The sequence below is a fragment of the Trichoplax adhaerens genome, genomic scaffold (genome assembly GCF_000150275.1).
Source record: "Trichoplax adhaerens TRIADscaffold_1 genomic scaffold, whole genome shotgun sequence".
In the NCBI taxonomy this organism is placed as follows: domain Eukaryota; kingdom Metazoa; phylum Placozoa; class Uniplacotomia; order Trichoplacea; family Trichoplacidae; genus Trichoplax; species Trichoplax adhaerens.
In genome coordinates, this window is record NW_002060943.1 from 11046402 (window position 1) to 11068727 (window position 22326).

The window sequence follows — 22326 nt, forward strand, 5'->3', positions numbered from 1 at the left end:
CGAGGGGTTTCGATTGTACAATTGTACATCTACGTGTATGTGCTGAAAAATAACAGAAAGCTAATCTTTCTATCCTTCTTTTTAATCCATAAAAATGCAGAGATCAGACGACGTAGTTGTTTCAATGGGTTTCCCAATGTTAACGCTCATCTTACAAGCAGGGACTTCTAAGAGAAAATTACAAGTCCCTGGTACAAGTCTAGACCTTGTGCGAGTTGGCATAGGTAGTGGAAAGTACAGTATTAATTAAGCTAGATGATGGATCAAAACACTACCGCTGTAGAATAGTTGAAATAGCATTAAATCTGATTCGTTTTTCAGTTTATTAACTGTAAATTCAAGAGCAATTTACAGAAGATGATAAATTAGCGTGTAGTATACCATAATCTATTAATATAGGAGTCTATAAGTGTAAGTACGCGTATGTTGATAAATTTCTTTTAAAATTTCCAAGTTGGAGACACACTCTAGTTTCCATAGAGATGTCTACGTACGATATCATACTGTAGTAGCAGTATAATATGGTCGTCATAGTGTACATAGTACACTAAAGTACATACTGTATTTGTACAAAACTGGGGTACCACCACTACAGCATATTATGTCTTTACTCTTTGCCATCAAGGAATCACCACGGCAACGGATGGCAGGCACACTTGGTTAAAAGGCTTTTTATACTGTATCTATGATATCAACTTGAGTAGAATTTAAGTGATTCCTGTAATAAGACTAAAACCCTATCCTCAGGCTGAAAGATTATCCAATTATCTACTGTAATACTACTATTGATGGTCATCAATATTATCTTCCTTATTTCAACTGCTTTAGCTTGTGATTTTGCAGTTGAAATGCCCATGCATCCTTCTATACTGTACACTAAGCTATAGTACAGTACAGTATGTATGGCACAGAATGTCAATAATAAAAGTTTAAAATAACTGTTTTGGCGCAATAATTAAATTTGTGATAGGACAGTAACAGCAGTCGTAGCCTAGTTCAACACCGTGAACAACTTGAACTGATTCGCAATTAACCCATTCTACATATTGGATTGAAATTATTCATGGCTATATACGATGATGTATACTGATCATAATCTGACGGAATTGGCATTCTTTAACCGTAGATATTTACTATCGAGCAGTTTAAGCTGATCCTATTCCTTACTCAAGTCACTCATTTTTCTACGGTATAAGATAATTTCCTGTTATAGCAATGGACGAAGATAACAAAAAACAGTTATGCCTTATCGATGAAGGCATTAATAGCCTTCACGATCTGAAATTAGATCCTAAATTGACCATTTTAAATCTACATTGCAATCGTATAAAGCAGATCGAAAATCTACTCTTTCTACATCAATTATATCATCTGGATTTATCTTCCAATTCCATTACACAAATAGCCGGTCTAGATAGCTTAGTTTCATTGAGAATCTTAAATTTAGCTTGCAATAAAATTAAAGTTGTGGAAAACTTACAAAATCTAAGGTTTGATATAGTATATTCATTTCTTCATCACCAAGATAATACTTTCACGTTAAAATTGCAAACTATATTCATCTTTTCCTTTTATCACAGGTTATTAACCAAGCTAAATCTAGCATATAACGAAATTGACGATGTTTCTGGTTTTCAAGACATGGCTGGTCCAGATTATCGAATCTCTCATATTGATTTACGCGCCAACTTTATACGCAATCTGTCTCATTTAATTAACTGTATCAGTAATCTCTCCAATATCAGAGAACTGCAATTTCAACATGGATCCGAAGAATTATCCGACAATCCGATGTGTAAACAAGATGGGTATAGGGAAAAAATATTTCAAGCATTACAACCGTTAGAAATTTTAGATGGTTTCGATAGAAGTGGTAAATTAGCTGCAGAATTCGATAATAAAGACGTTCCAGGTACGTAATTCTTAATTCTTCCCTTCCGTCTTCCACCGTAGATCACAAGATATTGAAGAATTAAATTAAAATGTTAGCTGCAATACAATATGCTTTATCCAAACTTAGATACTAGCAATGTCCAGCATATTGAGACCGTACATTCAACTAACTCTAAGATATGTTAGTCTATCATGCGAATGTTGTAGTCGTACGTACGCGTACTATATGATCATGATTTTTGCTTTCTTGCTGTCGCTAGTATGACTACGAAGAGATCTCCACATGTATCGTTTTACAAAAAAACTTTCTTGTTACTACCTTAATTTCATTGCTATGAATCTTTAATCCTTTTAAATCATTGTTAAAGGTGTTGAGGAGTATCTAGAATATTTAATGTCGACCAGTTCATCAAGTTCGGTCAAGGTAATCAATTAATTAAACTACTTTAAAAGAAGTTCTCTATGTGAACTATTTGCAAAGCCACTTACAGTGATCGCTTGTTGGTTATATATAATTATCTATAGTACTGTAGAATCCATAAAATACAACTTGCTTTTATATGCGTATGTTCATAGGAAGCTGCCTTCCAAGTTAAAACGCCTAAAATTAATGCTGCCATCGACAAATTCTACCAACGAGGCACCAAATTAATCTCAGAAGTAGAAGACAATAAAGTAAGTGTAAGATCATGTACTCGTACCATGTACGCCTTATATCTAATCACTAATGCTGCGACTTACTTCTTTCATTAATAGTTTCAAAAGGAATATGATCTAAATGAAGATACTGACGGAATCGATGATCAATTACCTCCGGCGATGAAGCCTCTAATTGTTATTAAAGTAAGGGTACAATTGAAATAATTAATACTTAGGCAAGCAATATAGTGAAGCAATCTCCCTTGCTATTCAATCGGTAGCTACAGCTTAGTTTGCTCAATCCGTGATTAATAACACCTTTAATTTATTGCAGAATGAGAAAAAATCAATTATCTCAAAAACTATTCGTAAAAGTAGTGAAAATACAGCTGAAAGTACAGATGAAAATTATGCTAAATATTGGAGTCTTCAAACAACTAGTGCAAGCGATGATCGGCGCAATAACCTTCAAAGAGGTGGAGTTCCCAAAGCGGACCCGACATATCTTTCTACGAGCTTTGCTTCCTTATTTATTATTGCTAATTCACGTAGTTTAGTCACTCTGCAATGAGACACTACCGTATTTTATTTGATCGTCTCATTGATTGGGCGTATCCATATTGAGATTTTTCTATCTTTAATGAGCTAATCTCAATATAAAAGTTTAATGATTTTACTTGCGAAATTGCCGCAGTTTAGTATCAATCCCTGTACCACTAGTATCAAATTGCACATATCATTTTTGGTCTCTTTCGTTACTGATTTCGCATTCTAACTTCGTACTACTCTACATAGAGACAAGTAGCAAAGAAAATATCGAAAGTGATCATGAAAAATTTAATCGCCATATGGAGAAGAAAAAACCTTCACTAAAGAAATCTAATCTAAGAAAAACTAAATCTGAGCGACTTCGACGACCTCAACCGCTCAAAATGAATATTGTCCATCTCGGAGATAATCGTGACTCAATTGATAAGGAAGGTAGCATTCCCGCAAACATTGTAAGTAATTTCTTGGCTTTATTTAGATAACATGCTAGATATTATAGTCTAATGCAGTATCTACAGTGTCGTTTTGGTCTGCTAATTCATTTATCTCTAACGTGTCATGAATAACTCCGACACTACAATATTCTAGACAATTTTAAAAGAATTGGACGCAGAAAAAGAGCGTAGATGGAAAGCCGAAATGGCAGCCAGAAAATTAGTGGACCACATCCAAAATCTGCAGAGAAAATGTATGTCTGAACGAATTTCCTGAACTTACGATTAAGCGTACAATATCTCTAGTGCTACTGTGCATACTGTACAATGTACAGTACAATACATTAGTGACCCTAAAGTACATCATTTTTAGAGCACAAGACTCTGTTGTAACTATTATCGGAACTATTTTGTTTGTAATTTTGTAATCGTAGCACATTCTAAGCAAGTTTCCGTTAACTTTCAGTATCTGCTAGTGAGAAAACTCGCTATCTGGCCATTGACACATCCGCAAAACTTCAGCGAATTGTAGAAAAAGAACATAACGAGAAAATTGAAGAACAACAAAAACTTCTAGAACTGCAGGTTTGAATATTAAAGTAGAAGTCACGAATCAGCCATAATTATATATGTTACGGCTAAAGCCCGAACCCCAGTTATTATGCATTGTAATATCTAACTGCTATGATCATCTCAGAGATATGCTCACCTTTTTATTTAGTCAAATTTAGAACAAGTACAGCAACAATTGGAAGCCTGCAAAGCTAGTGAAGAAGATCGTAAAAGTGAAAAAGAAAGTATGGAAAAAGCGTATGCAAACTTAGAGATTAGTGCCAGAGAACAGTTTCTAGCTAAGGTAATTTTTGATTACATACTCGTACTGCTACTTTTATCTGACAACTCTAAAGACCAAATAGTTTGGCGTTACATACTTCATCGAAAATATTGTACATTAACAGTATGAATGTATATAATTCTATCATATTAGGATAAAGACATCAAGGTTTTGCAGGATAAAGTACGAGATATGAGCACATTGGTAGCGGAAGCTAATGCAGCAAAGGATAGTTATCAAAAAAAATATGCTGAATTAGAGAAAACAATAGTTGACCAAGCAGAAGAAAATAGGTATTTTATAGAATACGTCATCACTTAAGTAAGAAAATCAATTATAACATAAACAACGAAATAATCCTTTATAATTAATACACACGTACTTATGCGTGTACTTAACTACCCTAAAACGCCCTTAAGCCACTAATTCGGCCTAAAAACGACAATTTTAAAATAAACTAGGAAGCAAATGAGTAAGATGATTTCCAGGGATAGCTCAGAATTTCAAGAAGCCATTAATCGAGAAAGGGTTCACGAAAGGGAGCGCTTTGATATACTTGTGAATCAAATGCAAGAAAGGTATGAATACAAATACCCCTCCATCCATTAGGATTGCTACACCACATGGAAGATATGCATGTATCTTACTCTCTTGCTTAAATCCATTTCTTACTACCTTCATTTCTAACGTTAAAATTGCTAAAATAAATTCACGCCAACTCTTAAAAAGACTAAAAGAAAAGGATAGAGAAATTGCTGACCTTAATGAATGGATCAATAAAGCTGTCAGGCTAGATGCGGAAGAATATGACTCGGTAGGTATTTCATTTGATTTTTTATTAACTCTCAGACTTGTTCAAGATTTATGCTGAGTCTTAGTTGGATAATTCCTAACTTCTATAGAATATTAACGGCAGTAAAATATCTACTCTTTGCCTATTTGCAGTTGTCACTACAATTTGAACGTTGCGTAAGTGAACGTAATAGCTTAAAATTGGATTACGAAAAGAAAGCGGCTTCGGAAAATAGATTGAAATCATTACTATCAAGACTGGTTAAGGTAGTAGTTAATTAAATATTAATCGCTTTGTCTATTCCAACCATAAGTGCGAGTAGTCTACTAAATTGTACGGTACCGAATATCGCATAGATGACAGAAGAACAACGAACTCGATTAAACGAAGTAAAGCTACAAAATAGTGAACTGAAAAGACGAATGACTGTAAGGATGTAACGCACTAATAAATCACACAACGTATTCATTAATTTCTACCTTTTCCATATAGTTTTTCAGTACAAAATATTTCAACACTGTTATTGTAGGAGTGCGAGAAAAGATTTACTAGCCAAATTAATTTGACAACATTAATAGAGAAGAACTGCAAAGAGCTACAAGAGGTTTGCCAATTTGACTTCTTATAACTAACTGCGTTGGTATTTACGCATCTGTATATTTACCCTATTTATTTCACAACATTAGGATAATATGAAGCTAACAACGAAGGTTACTCGATTACGAGGTGAAAATGAAGGCCTCAAAAATGAGAATGAACGACTGCGCAACGAAGTCGCCGACAAAGGTCAGCTAACGCGTATGAAATACTTTAGCTAGTCTCTCTGTTATATGGGGTAAATTACCGTACTAAAGTTTAGAATCAACCGCACCATATTTATTCGAAATGATGGGCGCCATAGTTGTATCAAAAAAGAAAATATACCCAAAAGGCAGATATAGTACCAACATGCTTTGACAGATCATCATTAATCCGAACAAGCGGTAGTGAACATGCTTACTGTAACGGATATTGAGATTATACGTCTCAAAAAAGAAAATGTATCGGAAATACAGATATACTGTAGTATCATTATTGCTTTGATGGACCATCATTAATCCGAATAAACGGTTGTGATGTTATTTACTATAATGTATGTTAAGGCACACATATACTTTATACCGTACATTTTGTGGATTATACGTTGTATTCTAGACATATAAGAAATAATCTCGTAATTGACTAGCAATATGTACTATATTTCTACACTGGTTCTGTTTCGACAGGTCTGGCTAAAATTCACGATTATGCCATAATAAAACGTGAGGCAGAAATTTTAAAGGCAAATGCAGCAGATATTCCAAGGCATTATTGGTAAAGATAATCAGTTACAAGGATACTCTTATTAATTTACTTTGATTGAAGTACCTCGCGCGGATATCTGCAATTGGATGAAGACTACTACAGTCGCTTAATATGAATCGTATCTTTGTATACTACCATTAGGATTTAGAAGATAGTATCCGTATTAAAAATAAGATGCTCGATGATCAAAATTCAACAATACAGCAGCTAAAACAAGTAAGCGCGAAAATATAGATAACGATTGATTTAATTGCGCTCAATGATATTAATTTAAATTGCACTAAAATGGGTTTAGGCAAAACTGAATTTAGAAGAGGAACTAGCCGATGTTATCCAAAAAGCTTCGGAAGTCGAAAAAGAGCTTACTTCACATATGAATAGAGACGATATTTATCAAGTAATAGGATAAACGACGTGATTGTCGACGTATAATACACAGATATTGACTATTTACGGTGGTATTAGAATTGAAGAGAATAGATTTATAACGCACTTTAAATATTAACTATCCATGAATGCCAATTATAAAAGGTAAACTGCTGCAATAAAGTTATCCATACGCTGCGTTTTATCTCTTTAGGAAGAAATAGAAGCGGGGCGTGACAAAATTGCAGAATTGGAAAACCAATTGGAAGATTACAAGTATAAATTCAAGACATGTAGGGATAAAAACGGGTAAGTAAATGATAATATTTAAAGGATACGATGTCATATCCCATCCATACGTTATTTCATTTTCAAAACTATTGATCATCAATTTCCGAATTCTTATTTTACTGGCTTTATATAACAGTCAGTATTGTACTGCAGTGTCATTATAGAAAGTTGTCCATTCTGAGACTAAATATAATTCGTTATTAATGGTCTCTGTAGCGTACATCATTAAAGATAGGGGTGTATCATACTAACCGCATTAGTAATTGTAATCACATACGTTTAATTAATTAGTGAACTACAAACCAGAATTGATGAGCTGCTCAAAGTAGGAGAGGAAGCTAAGGAAAGAATACAGAAAGCGGCTGATAAGATGAAACAGATGGAAATAGAGAAAAGTCAAGCCATAAAAGAAAGCCAGTAAGACGAAGACGTATATATTTATACACATTGATGCCTAGTCATCTCCAATATTATTACAATAACGGAGTTGCTTACAGATTCAGTCGGCAGTATTTGAATAGCTTTGTAATTAATAATGCTTTATAGCTAATAAATGACTTTTGCACGCAGCCCTAACGTATGCGTCGATTAATGTTTCATGTATACATAGGAGATCTACACAATTGCAAACTAAATTGGATTCAGAATTTCGAAAGCAATTGCATTCGCAAAGTCAATGTTATGAAGAGCAACTGGAAGTGCTGCGTCACGAAAGAGATGTGTACATAGCAAACGCCAATAGAAAGGTACTGTAATGTCCAATGTAAAAGTAAAAAATTATAAAAACCAATTACATACAGTATGTTTTATAGTAGAAAAAATAAAAAAATTACTAATCATGTATATAATTCGTGTTGCAGTACTGTAGTAATAATTAATTACGCTTTAAATAGGAAGGCAAGATACTGTAGTTACGTTTATATTAATGAAATCGACGACTATAATACCCCTATTTAGGTAGAGGAAGTAGAGAACGAAATGCGTGCTTTGTTACAGGAACGGATAACAATAAATCAGAAATACAGCGAAATAGAAGATCAGTTGACAAAGATGACTACTGCCTTTGTAGATTTAAAGAATCTGGCGAAGACATGACAAGGCTAATATTATTCGTTTGATACGTAAAATTGCGAAAAAATATACAATATTACGTTATACATACATGTAACGTACATCATGATCTTTATAATGGCAAATCAATATTTTCGTGCTATGGATATGTAAAAATGTATATATATGTTGTATAAAAACTCCTTTAAATATTGTACAACCTGCACTCAGGTCTTAATTTTTACATTTATACATATACAGCATTATTTAAGTAGTCAATACCAATGACGTGTGATATTATACGAATTAAAGATACCATATCCTTAATTCTCCTATTTCAACTGATACGCTCCAGTTGTAGATAAATTATTTCATAGTGCAGCAAACTCTATTTTCGTCCAAGTTATTTTTTACATGCTAGACTCGACCACGCTATTGATTTCAAAAGAAGTTTCTGCTAGGAATACGGTCTGCGTGTGTTCTATAATTAATTAATTTACATCGTTCTCATTTATTTATTAATGTACTATACTCTATGGGAGGTCATCCCATTGATCAAAAACTTTTTGCTGCAGACTATATTGTGGAGTTGCTACAGAATCTGTAAATAAATTTGCAAACTGACTATGGCAGCGTAGTACCATGGCATAATAGTTCATGATAGTATTGTATCTTACTTTCCTCTACTAAAATTGTACGAATTTATTGTAACTGAAACCCTTCCTACATTTGTGTTTATTTGATATGCCTTTTTTACTACTGTATTCAAAGTATTTTATTTACTTATTTATTTATTTATAGTAATATCGTATTTGAGTACAAAATCAGAGACCCTACTGACTACTGTACTAGATTTACCAAGTAGTGGACGCTGTAGATAGCATAAAATAGACTACCGTATCGTCAAAGACTTTTACGAGAAAATTCGAGACTGGAAGTAGCTTTTCAGTCCAGTACAACAAATGTGCAATCGATCGTGCTACCTACCGCCAGCATCCATGCAGTACGGTAACTACAAGTTGTTCTATCTCGTTGGTAATCTCTGGAAAGACAGCGACATAAATAGAGGCAGTTTTTTGAGCTTTTGTCACACGTAAATTATGATTATCGATTTCATTCTACTTTACGGCGAAATTAACCAAATCTGTTGCATGCCAGGCATTTTGTTTCAGTTTTTAGCTAAACAGAAACGAAGCTGCGGACAGTGCAAACTCTTTTTATTACTTGATATGACTGTGACAATCCTGCAGAGATCTACTATGATTCTGTAGTGCTGAGCAAACCTGAAACGTAGACATGTACAGTATATTTACTGATTCATACAGTGATAGATTCGTATGCTCTAGTTGGGCTAGGGCTAAATCGTCGAGGGTTATGCTCTATTAAGAGTCAACTAACTACTTGACATAACGCTTTTTATCATGACGCGGTTGTAAAGAATCTTGTAATATCGCCTTTCACCTATGTGAAAGTTTAGTACTGTACATTAAGTCATACTTTAGCCAGAATTCATCGCAATGATAGCCAGTGTCGACATCGCACGTGCTATACAAATGCATAAATTCTAGCATCAAAATTAAACAACATATTAACCACCTACGGGCGATTGTAAATTTACACAAATGTTTTATAAAATATGTTCTTGAACTTACTCGTAGTATCTAAATCTTATTGAATAGATCAAGAGGTTACTTTGGCGATTGTCAAATTCGACAATGTAACAATGGACAAAATACCATTAGAAGAATCAGAATTGCATATGGTCGTAAAATTCCTTGTTGGCTACGAAATGCATATTAAGCTTCGTCAAGACTACCAAATTGGTGGTACAGAAAGTAGCTGTGAACTATACATTGGCTCAGTATACAATGATAACTCTTCTTCTGCAAATATTACGGTTTGCGATACCAAGGTGAGTGTATAAATTATTTGATCAGAAACACATTACAGCTCTTAACTTGGGGATTACATACATCGTAGGAGGCGACAGGGACAATCTATTCAAGAAATGAAAAACTAATCATTGAGCCATTGGCAGAGAAAGGATCGCCACCGTTTGATTCCTATAAAGTTCACACATTAATAGTTATAAACTCGTCCATACCAAACCTATATCGTAAGCATCGATGCATACATCACTAGTATTAATTTTACTTTGCCTTGTGTATTTCCGTGTCTTAACTTTATCCTCAGCTATTAAAAGTTGTTTTAAACGTTTACTCAGGAAGCGAATACTTGTGGTCTCCAATGGCGTTCATAAATAACAGAAAAAAAAGAGCAGCTACTTCAACTTCTAATGATTTAACTTTGGAGACGTTAGTTGTAGTAGATCACTCTTTACATACAAAGCTTAAAGCGGTTGTCCCAGATATTGAACAGTTTGTAACGACCTTGATGAGTATTGTAAGTACTGAAATTATTTCGAAAAACTTCATATCTTTCTATGTATTGAGCCATTACTGATATTTTATTTCCCTAGGCAAATGACTTTTATCATCACAAATCTCTCGGAAGCAGGATTAATATTGCAGTCACGAAAATCGTCATTATGAGTGAAGCTGACCAAGTATGCATCTAAATAAACTTTCATTTTTGGTTAAAATTTGTACATGTCTACAAGATTTTATTTATTTTCAATGGCTATAGAGAGCAATGGGACAAAACATGCTTGCTCAGCTTCAGCTGTATTACTTCAGTCAGTGGCAATACCAGCATTACCCTGATTGCGATCATGCTGTGTTGTTAACTGGGTAAGGAGATTCTTGATATGATAACCGAACAAAATTTTTGCTGTATGACATAACTGAAGTTATCTTTACTCTTTTTATTTTTTACAGTTTATCGCTAAAAGGAAACAATTATGAGTCTATAGTTGGTAAGATCAATAGTAAAGATTTTTATCGCAGGATTCATTTACGTTTTGATAATCCATAATTTATTTTGCAGGATCTGCATGGAGCGGAACTATGTGTGAAAGAATGTTTAGTAACTCTATAGTTGAAGTTGTCAGTTTATTATCTGGAATTACGATTGCACATGAAATAGGACACAGGTCGCCTAAAATCGCTTGATTCTGCTAGTCTATTTTGTATTATTATACTACATCGCATGCGTTTATCATAATTATATGTTCTGCTAAACAGTTTCGACTTAAGACATGATGAAGACTATGGGACTCGATGTAGTGGCCGCAGTTATGTAATGTCCAAACAATTTACTTTGAATGGAGAATTAACTTGGTCGCGTTGTAGTGCGTCAAAACTGAAGGAATTTCTAAAGTAAGGTGTTCTCTTTTGTAATCAACTGAAAGGGATTGTTAACCTAGGATCTTGATCTTGTAATAGCTCGCCTTATAGGTCGCGCTGTCTACATAACAAACAAAGTCGTGATTCTACCCCCTCCAGCTCGTTAGCTCAGCCAGGACAGTTATTTGACGTTGCTGCTCAGTGCAAAATTCGTCATGGACCCACAGCGACTCCATGCGATGACATCAATGCAGCTGCGGTAATTTATATTATTGGCATAGTTATCTTCTAAAGATATGATTTATATCAGTTGTAATTTTTCGAATTCATGTTTCAGGTTTGTTCTCGGTTGTGGTGTCGAGTCAATGGTCGGTGTACAACAGATAATTTCCCGCTAGTTGATGGAACAAGTTGTGGTTTAGACCGAGTAAGTTTTTTGAAGTAGCCTCTTTTCATATCTACGAACTAGGTTAACAATTTGAAAATTATACATACATAGTGGTGTCGAAACGGAAAATGTTCCGAAAAGAGTTCTGCTACATCATCACTTGGCAAATGGAGTGCATACTCGGATTTTAGCGCATGTAGTAGATCCTGTGGAGGTGGTATACAATATCGTCAGAGGTTTTGCGTATCTCCGTAAGTAATGACTTTATTAAAGTAATACATTGGAAACTAAATTTTAATAAGAAATGCACGATTGATTAGGTCTGGCGACGCTATTTGCAACGGCAAAAATAAAGACTTTCGAATTTGCAATATTCAGGTAGAAATACGAATAATCGTTTTGTAGTTTAACCTGAATATACCAGGTCAACAGGTATCCTAAATCATACATCTGTTTTGGACTCACAGTCTTGCCCGTCTAACGCTAAATCCTATCGGGATTGGCACTGCCAGATGCTTGGTTTTAGCAAAGCTTACTTAAATCATTATTATGGCAAACATGGTAAGTTGAATTCGTATTATTCTGCCCAGTTCAGAGGCACAGAATGTTTTACAGATGAATTTCCACAATTTTTCCATTTATAGTGGAATCAACTTGCGACTTACTTTGCTCGTATCAATTCGGACGGTTAAGTGTTGTGAAGAATGTTTCTAAAGTTGTAGACGGTATACGATGTGGAAAATCTTCAGTGTGCTTTAAAGGAGTTTGCTCGGTAATTTAACCTAATGGAAAGTGAGTTTATTGTGACTAGCGTAAATTATTACTGATATTAAATCCATGATGACTGTACAGTCACTAGGTTGTGATGGCATTGTAAACTCTGGGGCAAAGTTAGATCGGTGTGGCGTTTGCAATGGAGAGAATGAATCGTGTAAAGTAATACAACAAGAATTAGTGACCTACGGTAGATATTTAATGATACCTCCTTCCGATCCGTTATGAAAATATCAAAGTGTTTAAACTTTTAAATTTTAAAAATTTTAGATTACGAACAAGTACAATTTCCTCGGGGCGCTCGAAGCATCCTTATTACTGAAAGATTCAGAAACCAAAATGAAGAACTTCGTAAGTTATGTTACTATTAAAACTAATATTTTTGTTCTTGTCCTGCTTATCAATATTTTTGATCGTACGAAATTTAGGATTGAAAAATAGAAATGGTCAATCAGTTGTTATTAATCCTAGAAATCAAAATGATTCCTATTACTTTGGAGGAACGGAATTTTTTTCAATGTTTGTAAATGGCCTTGGACGTATACAAGCCAATGGTCCTATCAAAGAAGATATTTTCCTGCAAGTAGGTTCTTGAAGCAAATGAGTTGTTTGATGATGTAAATGTTGAGTATGAGAAAGTATCTATAATTTTTTTAGAGTCGTAGTCATCTTCAGTTGATGCTCGAGTACAAAATAAGCAGAAAAGAATTTGCTTCGTTGAGCTCTTACGGCTGGATAGCTTTCGAGACAAAGTGCAGTGCTGTTTGTGGAGGAGGTATGGATACTTATTTGAATTCATAATTTCATGTATATTAAAAATGTCTCCATTCGATAGGATCGAAAATTCGTTACGCAAAGTGCGGCACTATTAGCTCTAACGGTAGTAGAGTTTTTGTGCCGGAATATGTTTGCGGTACAGCCGTAAAACCGAAAAATATAACGTTGTCATGCAACAGTCAACCTTGCCCTACAAGGTTAGTCGGATATTCTAATTTCAAACTTGGGTATATTAATGATTTCAGCTTTGATTCTACCTTTAGACCCCAGTTTACATTCAAGTGGCGCGTATATGTTAATCCGTGCAGCAAATCGTGTGGTTCGGGTAAAGAATATACTGTATATAGAGGCTTTCCATCAATAACAGATATTTGATTGTTCTGATAATGGTTACCTTACTTCGATTTAGGAACTCAAATCATAACGTATAAATGTTTTAAAGTGGAAACTGATCAAATGGTATCTGATAGCCATTGCAATGGCGTGGTTAAGCCTTTTTCGTATATTCGTAGATGTAATACGAAATCTTGTGCTGTCCAAGCAAAGTAAGTATATGAACTTGAGTTGGGGGATATTTCAAGTATTAAGTTTCCAGAATAGCTTTTTAAAGTTGAATCTCGTGCGTTACAGATGGAAAGCCGGCAAATGGAGCAGTTGCAGTAAAAGTTGCGGTGGTGGTATAAAATATCGCAGCATAGCTTGTATCGATAACCAAAGCGGCCACATAATTCACCCAAGCAAATGTTCTCCACACGACGTCCCTGCTTCGTCTTCCAGTTGCAATAATCAGAAGTGCCTGATAGGAAAATGGAAGGTCCATTCTTGGGCAAAGGTGGAAATGTCATAGACTAAAAATTTCGTTTTTGTTGACCTTATTAACTTCGATTTTTACCCTAATTTTTTTAAATTATTGTATTGTAGTGCAAAACGACTAACCAAGGATGTGCTCAAACTCGCCAACTCTACTGTTACAATCCTCAAAATCATGAAGAATTACGATTTACAGACTGTGATAATTCCATTCGTCCTGAACGTATTCGTTTATGTCAGCCGATGGCTTGTGGTTAATTCCTGTAATGGCAAATATTGCGGCTGTAAAATGAATCATTATTACCGCTAAATTACGATTTCGGATGTAATTTTTAGAAATTAGAATTTTGATGATTAGCAGATTTATATATACCTATATATATTAGAATAACTGTATTACCTTGAATTTGTAATGTATACGAGTTTAGCGGACGAAATTTAAACTAGAAGTAATACACTTACTTTGTATTAGTGATATTTTAGTCATTTTATAAAAAAAGATACGTTTCGTTCCTATCCTATTGATGTTATAAAAGAGTATACGGAAATGCGACATGGTTTTAAAATACGTAACACATTCATGTCGCCAATGTTATTTAGCACTATTGCTCTGTTACGTTAAACTTACTACAAGTACATTTTATCGCTGAACTTGTTTTATTAATCGTCTGTTTTTCGCTATTAGTGAGCATCTTCTATCGAGCTATTTCTTAAAGATTTACAGAAATTGTAAACATTTCACTGTACTAACGGTATTGTACTACAATTGTAAATTTGGGGGATACTAAAATTGATTTGTAAAAGGCACTATAGTCAGTCAGTACCTGCATATTTTTGTAACTTCTACATCAAGCAAGTGAACCATTAGAAAGTGTTGTAGTGTTTTATTATCAACAGAACTTTGACTAAACTAACTGCAGGTACGTGATAAACATCTTTCTTCATGATTTTGTAGTTAATTTTTAATTAGCTCAGTATAATTATGAGTAACGGTAATGTAATTTGATAGCCGTAACCGCATCTTGTCAGTAAAATCTCGTAAGTGATGTGATGTCAATATCACAAGTTGAATAAATCATATCATCCATGCCTTGATTCATCTTGTACTCTGCGTAATAAGTATTTGATACATTTGAACAGACTTAACAGAATAGTAGTTGTTACGATGGTTGTCCAAGTGTTTTACCTCCCTAGACGAAGGGCGATGAAGTTCAGTAGTGAAATCGGAATTATGAATACGATTATATATTGTAGCTCAATGAAGGGCTTGCATTCGTTCATGATTCAGCATAGCCCTATGGATTGCTAAATTATCGCTATTATTATCATCCATGATAGCATACACTGCATTGCACTGTAAATATCTTAATTTCTTTGTATGGTGTTCCACTGCTCATGCTATGCCACAGTGAGCCAACATATCATCAAAACACTTTGTAAAGATTTTGAAATTTACAGTTAATAATTTTAAGTAAATTTATAATCTTTGTGTTCACCTGACTAATGAAATAAGTAAATGCTCTTATACAGTGCAAATATCTATTCAATAATCATCCCCTATAAAATCAAGTTACAAGTTATGCTGTAACTGTTTCTAGTGAATCAATATCGTTGACGACTATGACTATGCATGCACAGCACATGTTGCAGGTGTTGTACCAAAATTTGTAGTCATAACATAGACATAGACATACTCTATGCGTACAGAAATAGCACTTCTCTTTCGTTGAACTAATTTTAAGCGAGACATATCAGTTAATATATCTCACTCGATTAATAGAGTCCAGTTGTTATTGAATGGATTTATTTGTCGGTATTTGCATTACCTAAGTTTTAGATATACTTCTATGGGTTAATAATCACTATTTCAGGGATATTTGGACGTATATAAGCGCCGTTAATTATTGAATATTGGTTACTTTTATTAGAGTCAGGCAAACACAGTTTATATCCAAATCTTTAATTTTAGTAACTTGGCAAAATGATTGACCATGTTTTGACAAGTTGGAGGACTATCGTAAGCATTGGTAACATGGTGCTGCTGAGACCTTCAAGATAGACTAGTGATGGTACTGTACTGTACACCGAGTGTACCGTATTGTATGAAAGTAAGTGACTGTGAGTACTGTACAGCCTGACACATCGTGCTGTAGCGACCTGCAACTGTCATCTCCATGATAACAATGGTTACCACTGACTAGTGACTGATTCGTACAGTTCGACACAGTGAAGAGTACGTTGGCAGTATGCAGCAGCAAGTCAGTAACATCAGTCCTTACTGCCAACTCGATCCTAAGAAATCAATATTTCACTGAACATTTCTGGCAAATTGCTGAAAAGCTCTTGCTGAAAGTACAAATTCAATCCCTGTAAGTATCTTCAATTTAGGTGCGCAATATATTAGAGTCTACGAAAGAAATTGCCTATAAAATAGATTGAAATAAAGAACTACTAGTTGCGTGCAAGGAAGAACTATCAAAATAATGAAGTACTGTACTGTACTGTAAAGCAATGAATCATGGAGAGATGACCTCGTGTCATGGTGATCAAATCGATAGTCATGGACTTTACTGCCTATGTAAATTGATCGCAACGAATTAGAATTCCCTTTTTAACCGGCCATGCAGTCATGACTAGTCGTTAGGTAACTTTCTATACGAATTTTTCTGTCATTGGGGCAGGCGGTAATAGGACTAACTACCGTATGTTGTCAGTACAGTAGTTTGACGATCTAACAGAGCGAACGAATATAAATCGTGATTCATCCGTACTGTACGAATGTCAAATTTTCCACTACTGAAAGTGTAAACTTGCATAAACGAGGTTAAATACTACCCAGTATGAGCTAATAGGTGGAGGATCGAAGAATCTATGACGATCGTATACAACTACTAATTGTACATAGAATTTAGTTCATTTATAGGTACAATTTGCTGTCAAGGCAGAGCATAACCAGTTATGCTTCAGTAATTAACAATCTTGTTTGTACTCCTTTCTGATAGTAGTCTCTTTCTGAAAAAGTAATCCTGCATAGACCTAAAATGCCCAGGCACAAGGTATGTAATAGGTATATTTAACGTAATCATTTACATTTACAAATATGATATACTTGCAGCTTTTGAGGAATCATGGTTCAAAGTCTTGTTACGTTATAGATCATAGCTATGATGTATGACTCTTGTACACAATTAATGAATTTATTGCAGAGAAAAGCGCATAAAAACGACCGCAGGAGAGATAATAGAGGCCAGCATTTTGAAGCCATAGTGAAAGAAAATGAAAAATTTTTAAGTTACTATACGGTAATTGCATGATTAAGATAATTATTCAATTATAGATTCTAACCTTCGTCAACAATCATCCAGCACGAATGGACCGTAAATTCTTTGCGTACCCTGCTGCAATACAGTGCAGTAATGTTAATATTTTTATCCATCTTTTATAAATTTTACGCTGGATACAATTAACAGACATTGAAGTTAATAAATGAAGATGATACTCCCGCTTTCCTGGCTACTCTACGGGAGCCATTGCCAGCAACTTTTAGAATAACTGGAACAAGAAAGTATGCTATGTATAGTATGCCATCGTTTATTGGATGTTATACTATAGACTAATAAATGGTATTGTTCTTATATTGCTTAACAGTCATGCTAAGGAATTGCTGCAATGTGTACGAACACATTATTTCGATAAAATGGAAGGCACCATGATTGAAGACAAGGCAATTCTTCCTCCACAACCAATACCTTGGTATTATTATCAGCCTATACTTCATTCTATCGAAAAGAAATTAGCATTAATATTACTACCGATACTGTAATATATTTATTTCCATAGTAGTGCTGCCCGTTATATCAAAATGAATAAGAGATTTACTTATATATGTCTGACATATACTTTCTTTCTTTAATTTTTCTAGGTATCCTGATGAATTAGCATGGCAGATAAATTTAACTAAAAGCACTATTAAAACATCGAAGGAAATGATGAAATTAAAAAAACTACTAGTAGATGAAACTGCATTGGTTAGTCGTGATTCTAATTTCTCACATAGCGGTTTTTCTACGAATGTTGATCACGATTATTATTTTCGCTTAGTATCGAGTTAACTACTGTTTACAATCCTTACAGGCATAAGTTTTATGTTTAAAAGTCTAAATCTGTATCAAAACAATCTCATACTGTAACTTCATAATCCAAAATCTTAACATTTTAACCGATTTATAGGGCAATTTTAGTAGACAAGAAGCTGTCAGTATGATTCCTCCTTTGCTTTTGGATGTACAACCCCATCATTATGTATTGACTATTACAATATAATAATTTAGTTAGCACTTATATATATATATATATGTTTAAATAGATCTCAACTCTTCTGTTCTATACTGTATCTGCTATTCATAGATTTTAATATTGCTGTATCCTAGGTCCTTGACATGTGCGCCGCACCAGGATCTAAAACTGCTCAGCTAATAGAATTCTTGCATCAAGACTCAAGCAAAATTATTCCTGGTAAGCACTATACTGTATTGTTAATCTTATGTACTACATACTGCATTGCATAACTTCCAAAGGATTACCAGCAAAAATTCATTTTATACAACCATAGATGGATTAATTATAGCCAACGATGCTGATAATAAGCGATGTTATATGCTGGTCCACCAAAGCAAGCGATTAAATAGTCCATGCTTTATGATCACAAATTATGATGCGTCAACGATGCCAAACATCTACATATCGAAGGTAACTAACATGAATTATTTACTTCCTGCCATCTACTATTAGACTGACATTTTTATACTGCTGAGGTCAGGATGGTATCAGTAAAAACATCCCGATAGTGTATGATAGAATATTATGCGACGTGCCCTGCAGGTTGGTACATTTATTCGATAAGGCATAGTATACATACAATGTGCATAGCGAGAACCGTGCAATTAAATTATGCAATCCAATCGTTAGCGGTGACGGTACTCTACGAAAAAATATCATGTTATGGAAACGCTGGAATCAAAATAACGCTTTAAGTCTCCACTGGTAAGTAAAGACGTAGTCAATAGTGTATTATAACTAATAGAAGATTACGTAATTCTTGATATTAATCAACAACATTGTTTTATGACTATATTAATAGTCTACAACTTAGGATCCTAATAAGAGGAGTAGAGTTATTAGCTCGTGATGGTATCTTAGTTTACTCTACATGCTCGTTTAATCCAATAGAGAATGAAGCCATTATTGCAGCTCTTTTGAAGAAAGCTGGAGGTAATATACGACTGTGGTCATATCGTATACTTAAGCGATTCTATTATTACTATTAGCTTTTAAATTGTGCGTTTAGTGGTTGTTATTATTTTACTCTAGGCTCAATCAAACTAGTGGATGTATCTGATAAACTACCAGCTCTTAAAAGACGGAGTGGAATGAATACTTGGAAAGTAATCTTCTTGACTAATGATCATATTTCAACGTGGAATCGTTTTTCCCGATATTAAAATTACTCATTATCAATTTCTGTTAGGTTTTAAGTAAGCAAGGAAATTGGTATAACAATTTCAGTGATGTCCCAGTAAGTGATAGTGCAATGATCAAGCCTAGTATGTTTCCTCCGTCTGAAAGCGAAGCACAAGAAATGCATCTGGATAGATGGTAGAAAAACTGAGTCATTAATGATCTTTTCGATCTCAAGAATGTTAGTTAATATATGATTTTAATTTTATAAGCTTAAGAATCCTCCCACAAGATCAGAATACAGGCGGTTTCTTCGTTGCCGTACTGCAGAAAGTAGACCATTTGACATGGCTGTCAAAATCTAAATCAGTTCAGGTAGTACTGAAACTTTAAGGATTGAATGATTTAATTTCGAGCGATTTTATAATGGAGGTTGTAAAATTATAAGAGTAACGTCCAACCACATTCATGAGTAGGCCATTACTCAGATCCCAGAAGTGAAAAGTAAAACAGAGGACGTAACAGTAGATGATCCGGCAAAAAAGCAACCCCCACAAGGGATGACAAATAACTCCGAAGACGAAGCAAAAGAGTAAATATATATATTCGTATGATCGCTCCGCTAACTAGGATAGCAATCGCAGTCGGATCTCAAAGATTGCCAGTCTTAATGCATCACTTATGCTGTACAATCATCAGAATTTAATATTGTGATTTAATTTGTAGACCTCCGTCTAAGAAAGCGAAAGGTAATTTTAAAAATTCATTCAAAGAAGATCCTTACGTATTTATCTCTGAAGCCGACCCTATTTGGCCTGATATCAGGTTACAGCTTAAATTATTCACCTAGGATGTTCAGGCTAATATTCTAAATATTTTAATCAAAATTAAGCTACTCGTAATCAACCTCTGTTTTACTTTTTTATATTTATAAGAGTTACAACCATCATGTATCTCGCATTCTAATTGTGGTACCTTCTTAAATCACAGTTTATAATTAATTTTCTAACCACTACATTGCTTCCAATTTTATAGTCGTTTTATATTTGTCATTTATGCAATACACAACTAAAATTTTAATAATTTATACAGAGACTTTTATAAAATGGAACACCCCTTTCCGATAGACCTGGTATTTACCCGTACAAAGATCGGCAAGAAACGTACGTTGTACCTTGCGTCATCTGCTATCAAAAATATTTTAGAAAACAACGATACCCTCCGTGTAATGCTCAGCTGAAAATTTATGATTCATGACAAAGGAAATAAATAAATAAATATGAACTAACGTCTTTTATAAAAATTGCGTTGTTACCATGCAGGTTATTAATACTGGAGTAAAGATATTTAGTCGCAGTGAATCTCCGCATGTCCACTGCAGTTTTAGAATTAACCAGGAGGTACAATGCTTCTTCCTTTCATATGATCATTATTAATTACCTAAGGTGTAAATGTCATTGAGTTTTTTTGTATAGGGCATCGAATACATTTATCCTTATGTCCAACATCGCAAGATTTCTTTAACTAAAGAAGATGTGATCGTATTTTTAACCCAAAATAACCCATTAGATGTTAGATTTTCTCCAAGTACACATGGCCAGTTACTAAAAACAAGTATGAATTGTTTAGACCTATCACAGTTTTAGATTAATTGGACTGTTTAGTTTAAACTATATCGGCTGGTAATCTTTAACATGATATGTACTGTCTATTATAGGTCAAGGGTGTTGCTTATTTTCTTGCAATAGTAAAAATGAGTGAGTAAAATGATCTAAAATATGATCAGCTGATAAATCTAGAAATAGTTTTACGATTTCCACGAAGCTACTATTTTAGCGATAATTTTTAGTAATAATCAAGATTTTACTATCAATTGCGGCATTAGATCAGAGGATGCTACTGAAACTAATGGTTTCATAATATGTGGATGGAAAGGAAAATTTTCTGTAAGGCCTCTTATACCGAAACCTGATCATACTCATTATCTATTGTTATGCGGTGAAGTAGGATTGGCTAATGAACCAAATCAAGCTATTTTGGAAAGCTCGACAGAAGAAGCTGCTAATATTTCAGCTCTAACTGAAGTATCATCAGAATTAGATGAAATGGTGACTCCGGAAAGTTAATTCCTTTAATGAGTATCAACTATAATTTGGTTGCGCAATCTCTATCGATAGTGTCGTATGTATAAGCAATAAACTTCTATTCATTACATGTTATCTTGATAGCTTATGGAACTTTGACCTAATTCTAGAATTTGTATTTCAATTTACATTACGACATCACAATTCTCTCATCAAATTATGTAAAATTAGCGATGCTTTGATTTATGTTTGTGCTAGAAATGCATCATATCAATGACATCAATTCTGTAGCACATGCACAGTACTTCAATGCGGCAAATTCTAAAAATTTTTAGCATTACTAACACGAAATTGAAAGAATTTGTAAAATACTGTACTATATTTGCTTTTTTTACTAGATTGAAGCAATTTTTAAATCATTTATGGTTAAAAGAAGCATTTACGTAACAATGTGTATTCAATAGAAAATGTAACTATCATTGATAAATGATAAAAATATAAACTAGCGATTAAGTATGAACACCCGTAGAATCTACCAATATTGACACTTAAAAGGAAATAGGATGAGAGAGCTTCTACCTACTCATTGAAAAATCA

At 34.1% G+C, this 22326-nt stretch overlaps 4 protein-coding genes across 4 annotated transcripts; all 4 read left to right on the plus strand.

Moving 5' to 3' along the window:
- Positions 1-1215: 1215 nt before the first annotated feature.
- Positions 1216-5961, plus strand: TRIADDRAFT_52611 (uncharacterized protein; the record flags this gene model as incomplete). The annotated part of the gene is made up of 17 exons (XM_002108253.1): positions 1216-1490; positions 1581-1912; positions 2262-2317; positions 2470-2568; positions 2650-2736; positions 2867-3008; positions 3328-3533; positions 3670-3769; positions 3982-4100; positions 4237-4371; positions 4504-4643; positions 4812-4928; positions 4960-5164; positions 5296-5409; positions 5500-5571; positions 5673-5747; positions 5830-5961. 17 exons carry the CDS (start codon positions 1216-1218, stop codon positions 5959-5961), a joined length of 2406 nt encoding a protein of 801 aa, XP_002108289.1.
- A 411-nt stretch (positions 5962-6372) lies between these two features.
- Positions 6373-8239, plus strand: TRIADDRAFT_52612 (uncharacterized protein; the record flags this gene model as incomplete). The annotated part of the gene is made up of 7 exons (XM_002108254.1): positions 6373-6408; positions 6629-6703; positions 6783-6884; positions 7068-7162; positions 7436-7561; positions 7755-7890; positions 8102-8239. The coding sequence occupies 7 exons, from the start codon at positions 6373-6375 to the stop codon at positions 8237-8239; spliced, it is 708 nt and encodes a 235-aa protein (XP_002108290.1).
- Positions 8240-9917: 1678 nt separating this feature from the next.
- Positions 9918-14446, plus strand: TRIADDRAFT_52613 (uncharacterized protein; the record flags this gene model as incomplete). The annotated part of the gene is made up of 22 exons (XM_002108255.1): positions 9918-10106; positions 10388-10597; positions 10674-10760; positions 10841-10944; positions 11032-11069; positions 11141-11246; positions 11338-11472; positions 11599-11698; positions 11777-11866; positions 11939-12078; positions 12148-12205; positions 12295-12388; positions 12472-12599; positions 12680-12791; positions 12872-12952; positions 13030-13184; positions 13259-13376; positions 13437-13575; positions 13624-13703; positions 13788-13923; positions 14009-14210; positions 14300-14446. 22 exons carry the CDS (start codon positions 9918-9920, stop codon positions 14444-14446), a joined length of 2649 nt encoding a protein of 882 aa, XP_002108291.1.
- Positions 14447-17379: 2933 nt separating this feature from the next.
- On the plus strand, positions 17380-21771 carry TRIADDRAFT_19981 (uncharacterized protein; the record flags this gene model as incomplete). Its single annotated transcript, XM_002108256.1, has 19 exons — positions 17380-17490; positions 17659-17753; positions 17837-17941; positions 18111-18216; positions 18419-18490; positions 18619-18703; positions 18801-18937; positions 19008-19069; positions 19157-19231; positions 19329-19459; positions 19559-19632; positions 19716-19843; positions 19918-20020; positions 20122-20237; positions 20372-20470; positions 20738-20870; positions 20968-21045; positions 21121-21284; positions 21531-21771. The coding sequence occupies 19 exons, from the start codon at positions 17380-17382 to the stop codon at positions 21769-21771; spliced, it is 2115 nt and encodes a 704-aa protein (XP_002108292.1).
- Between the last annotated feature and the right edge of the window lie 555 nt (positions 21772-22326).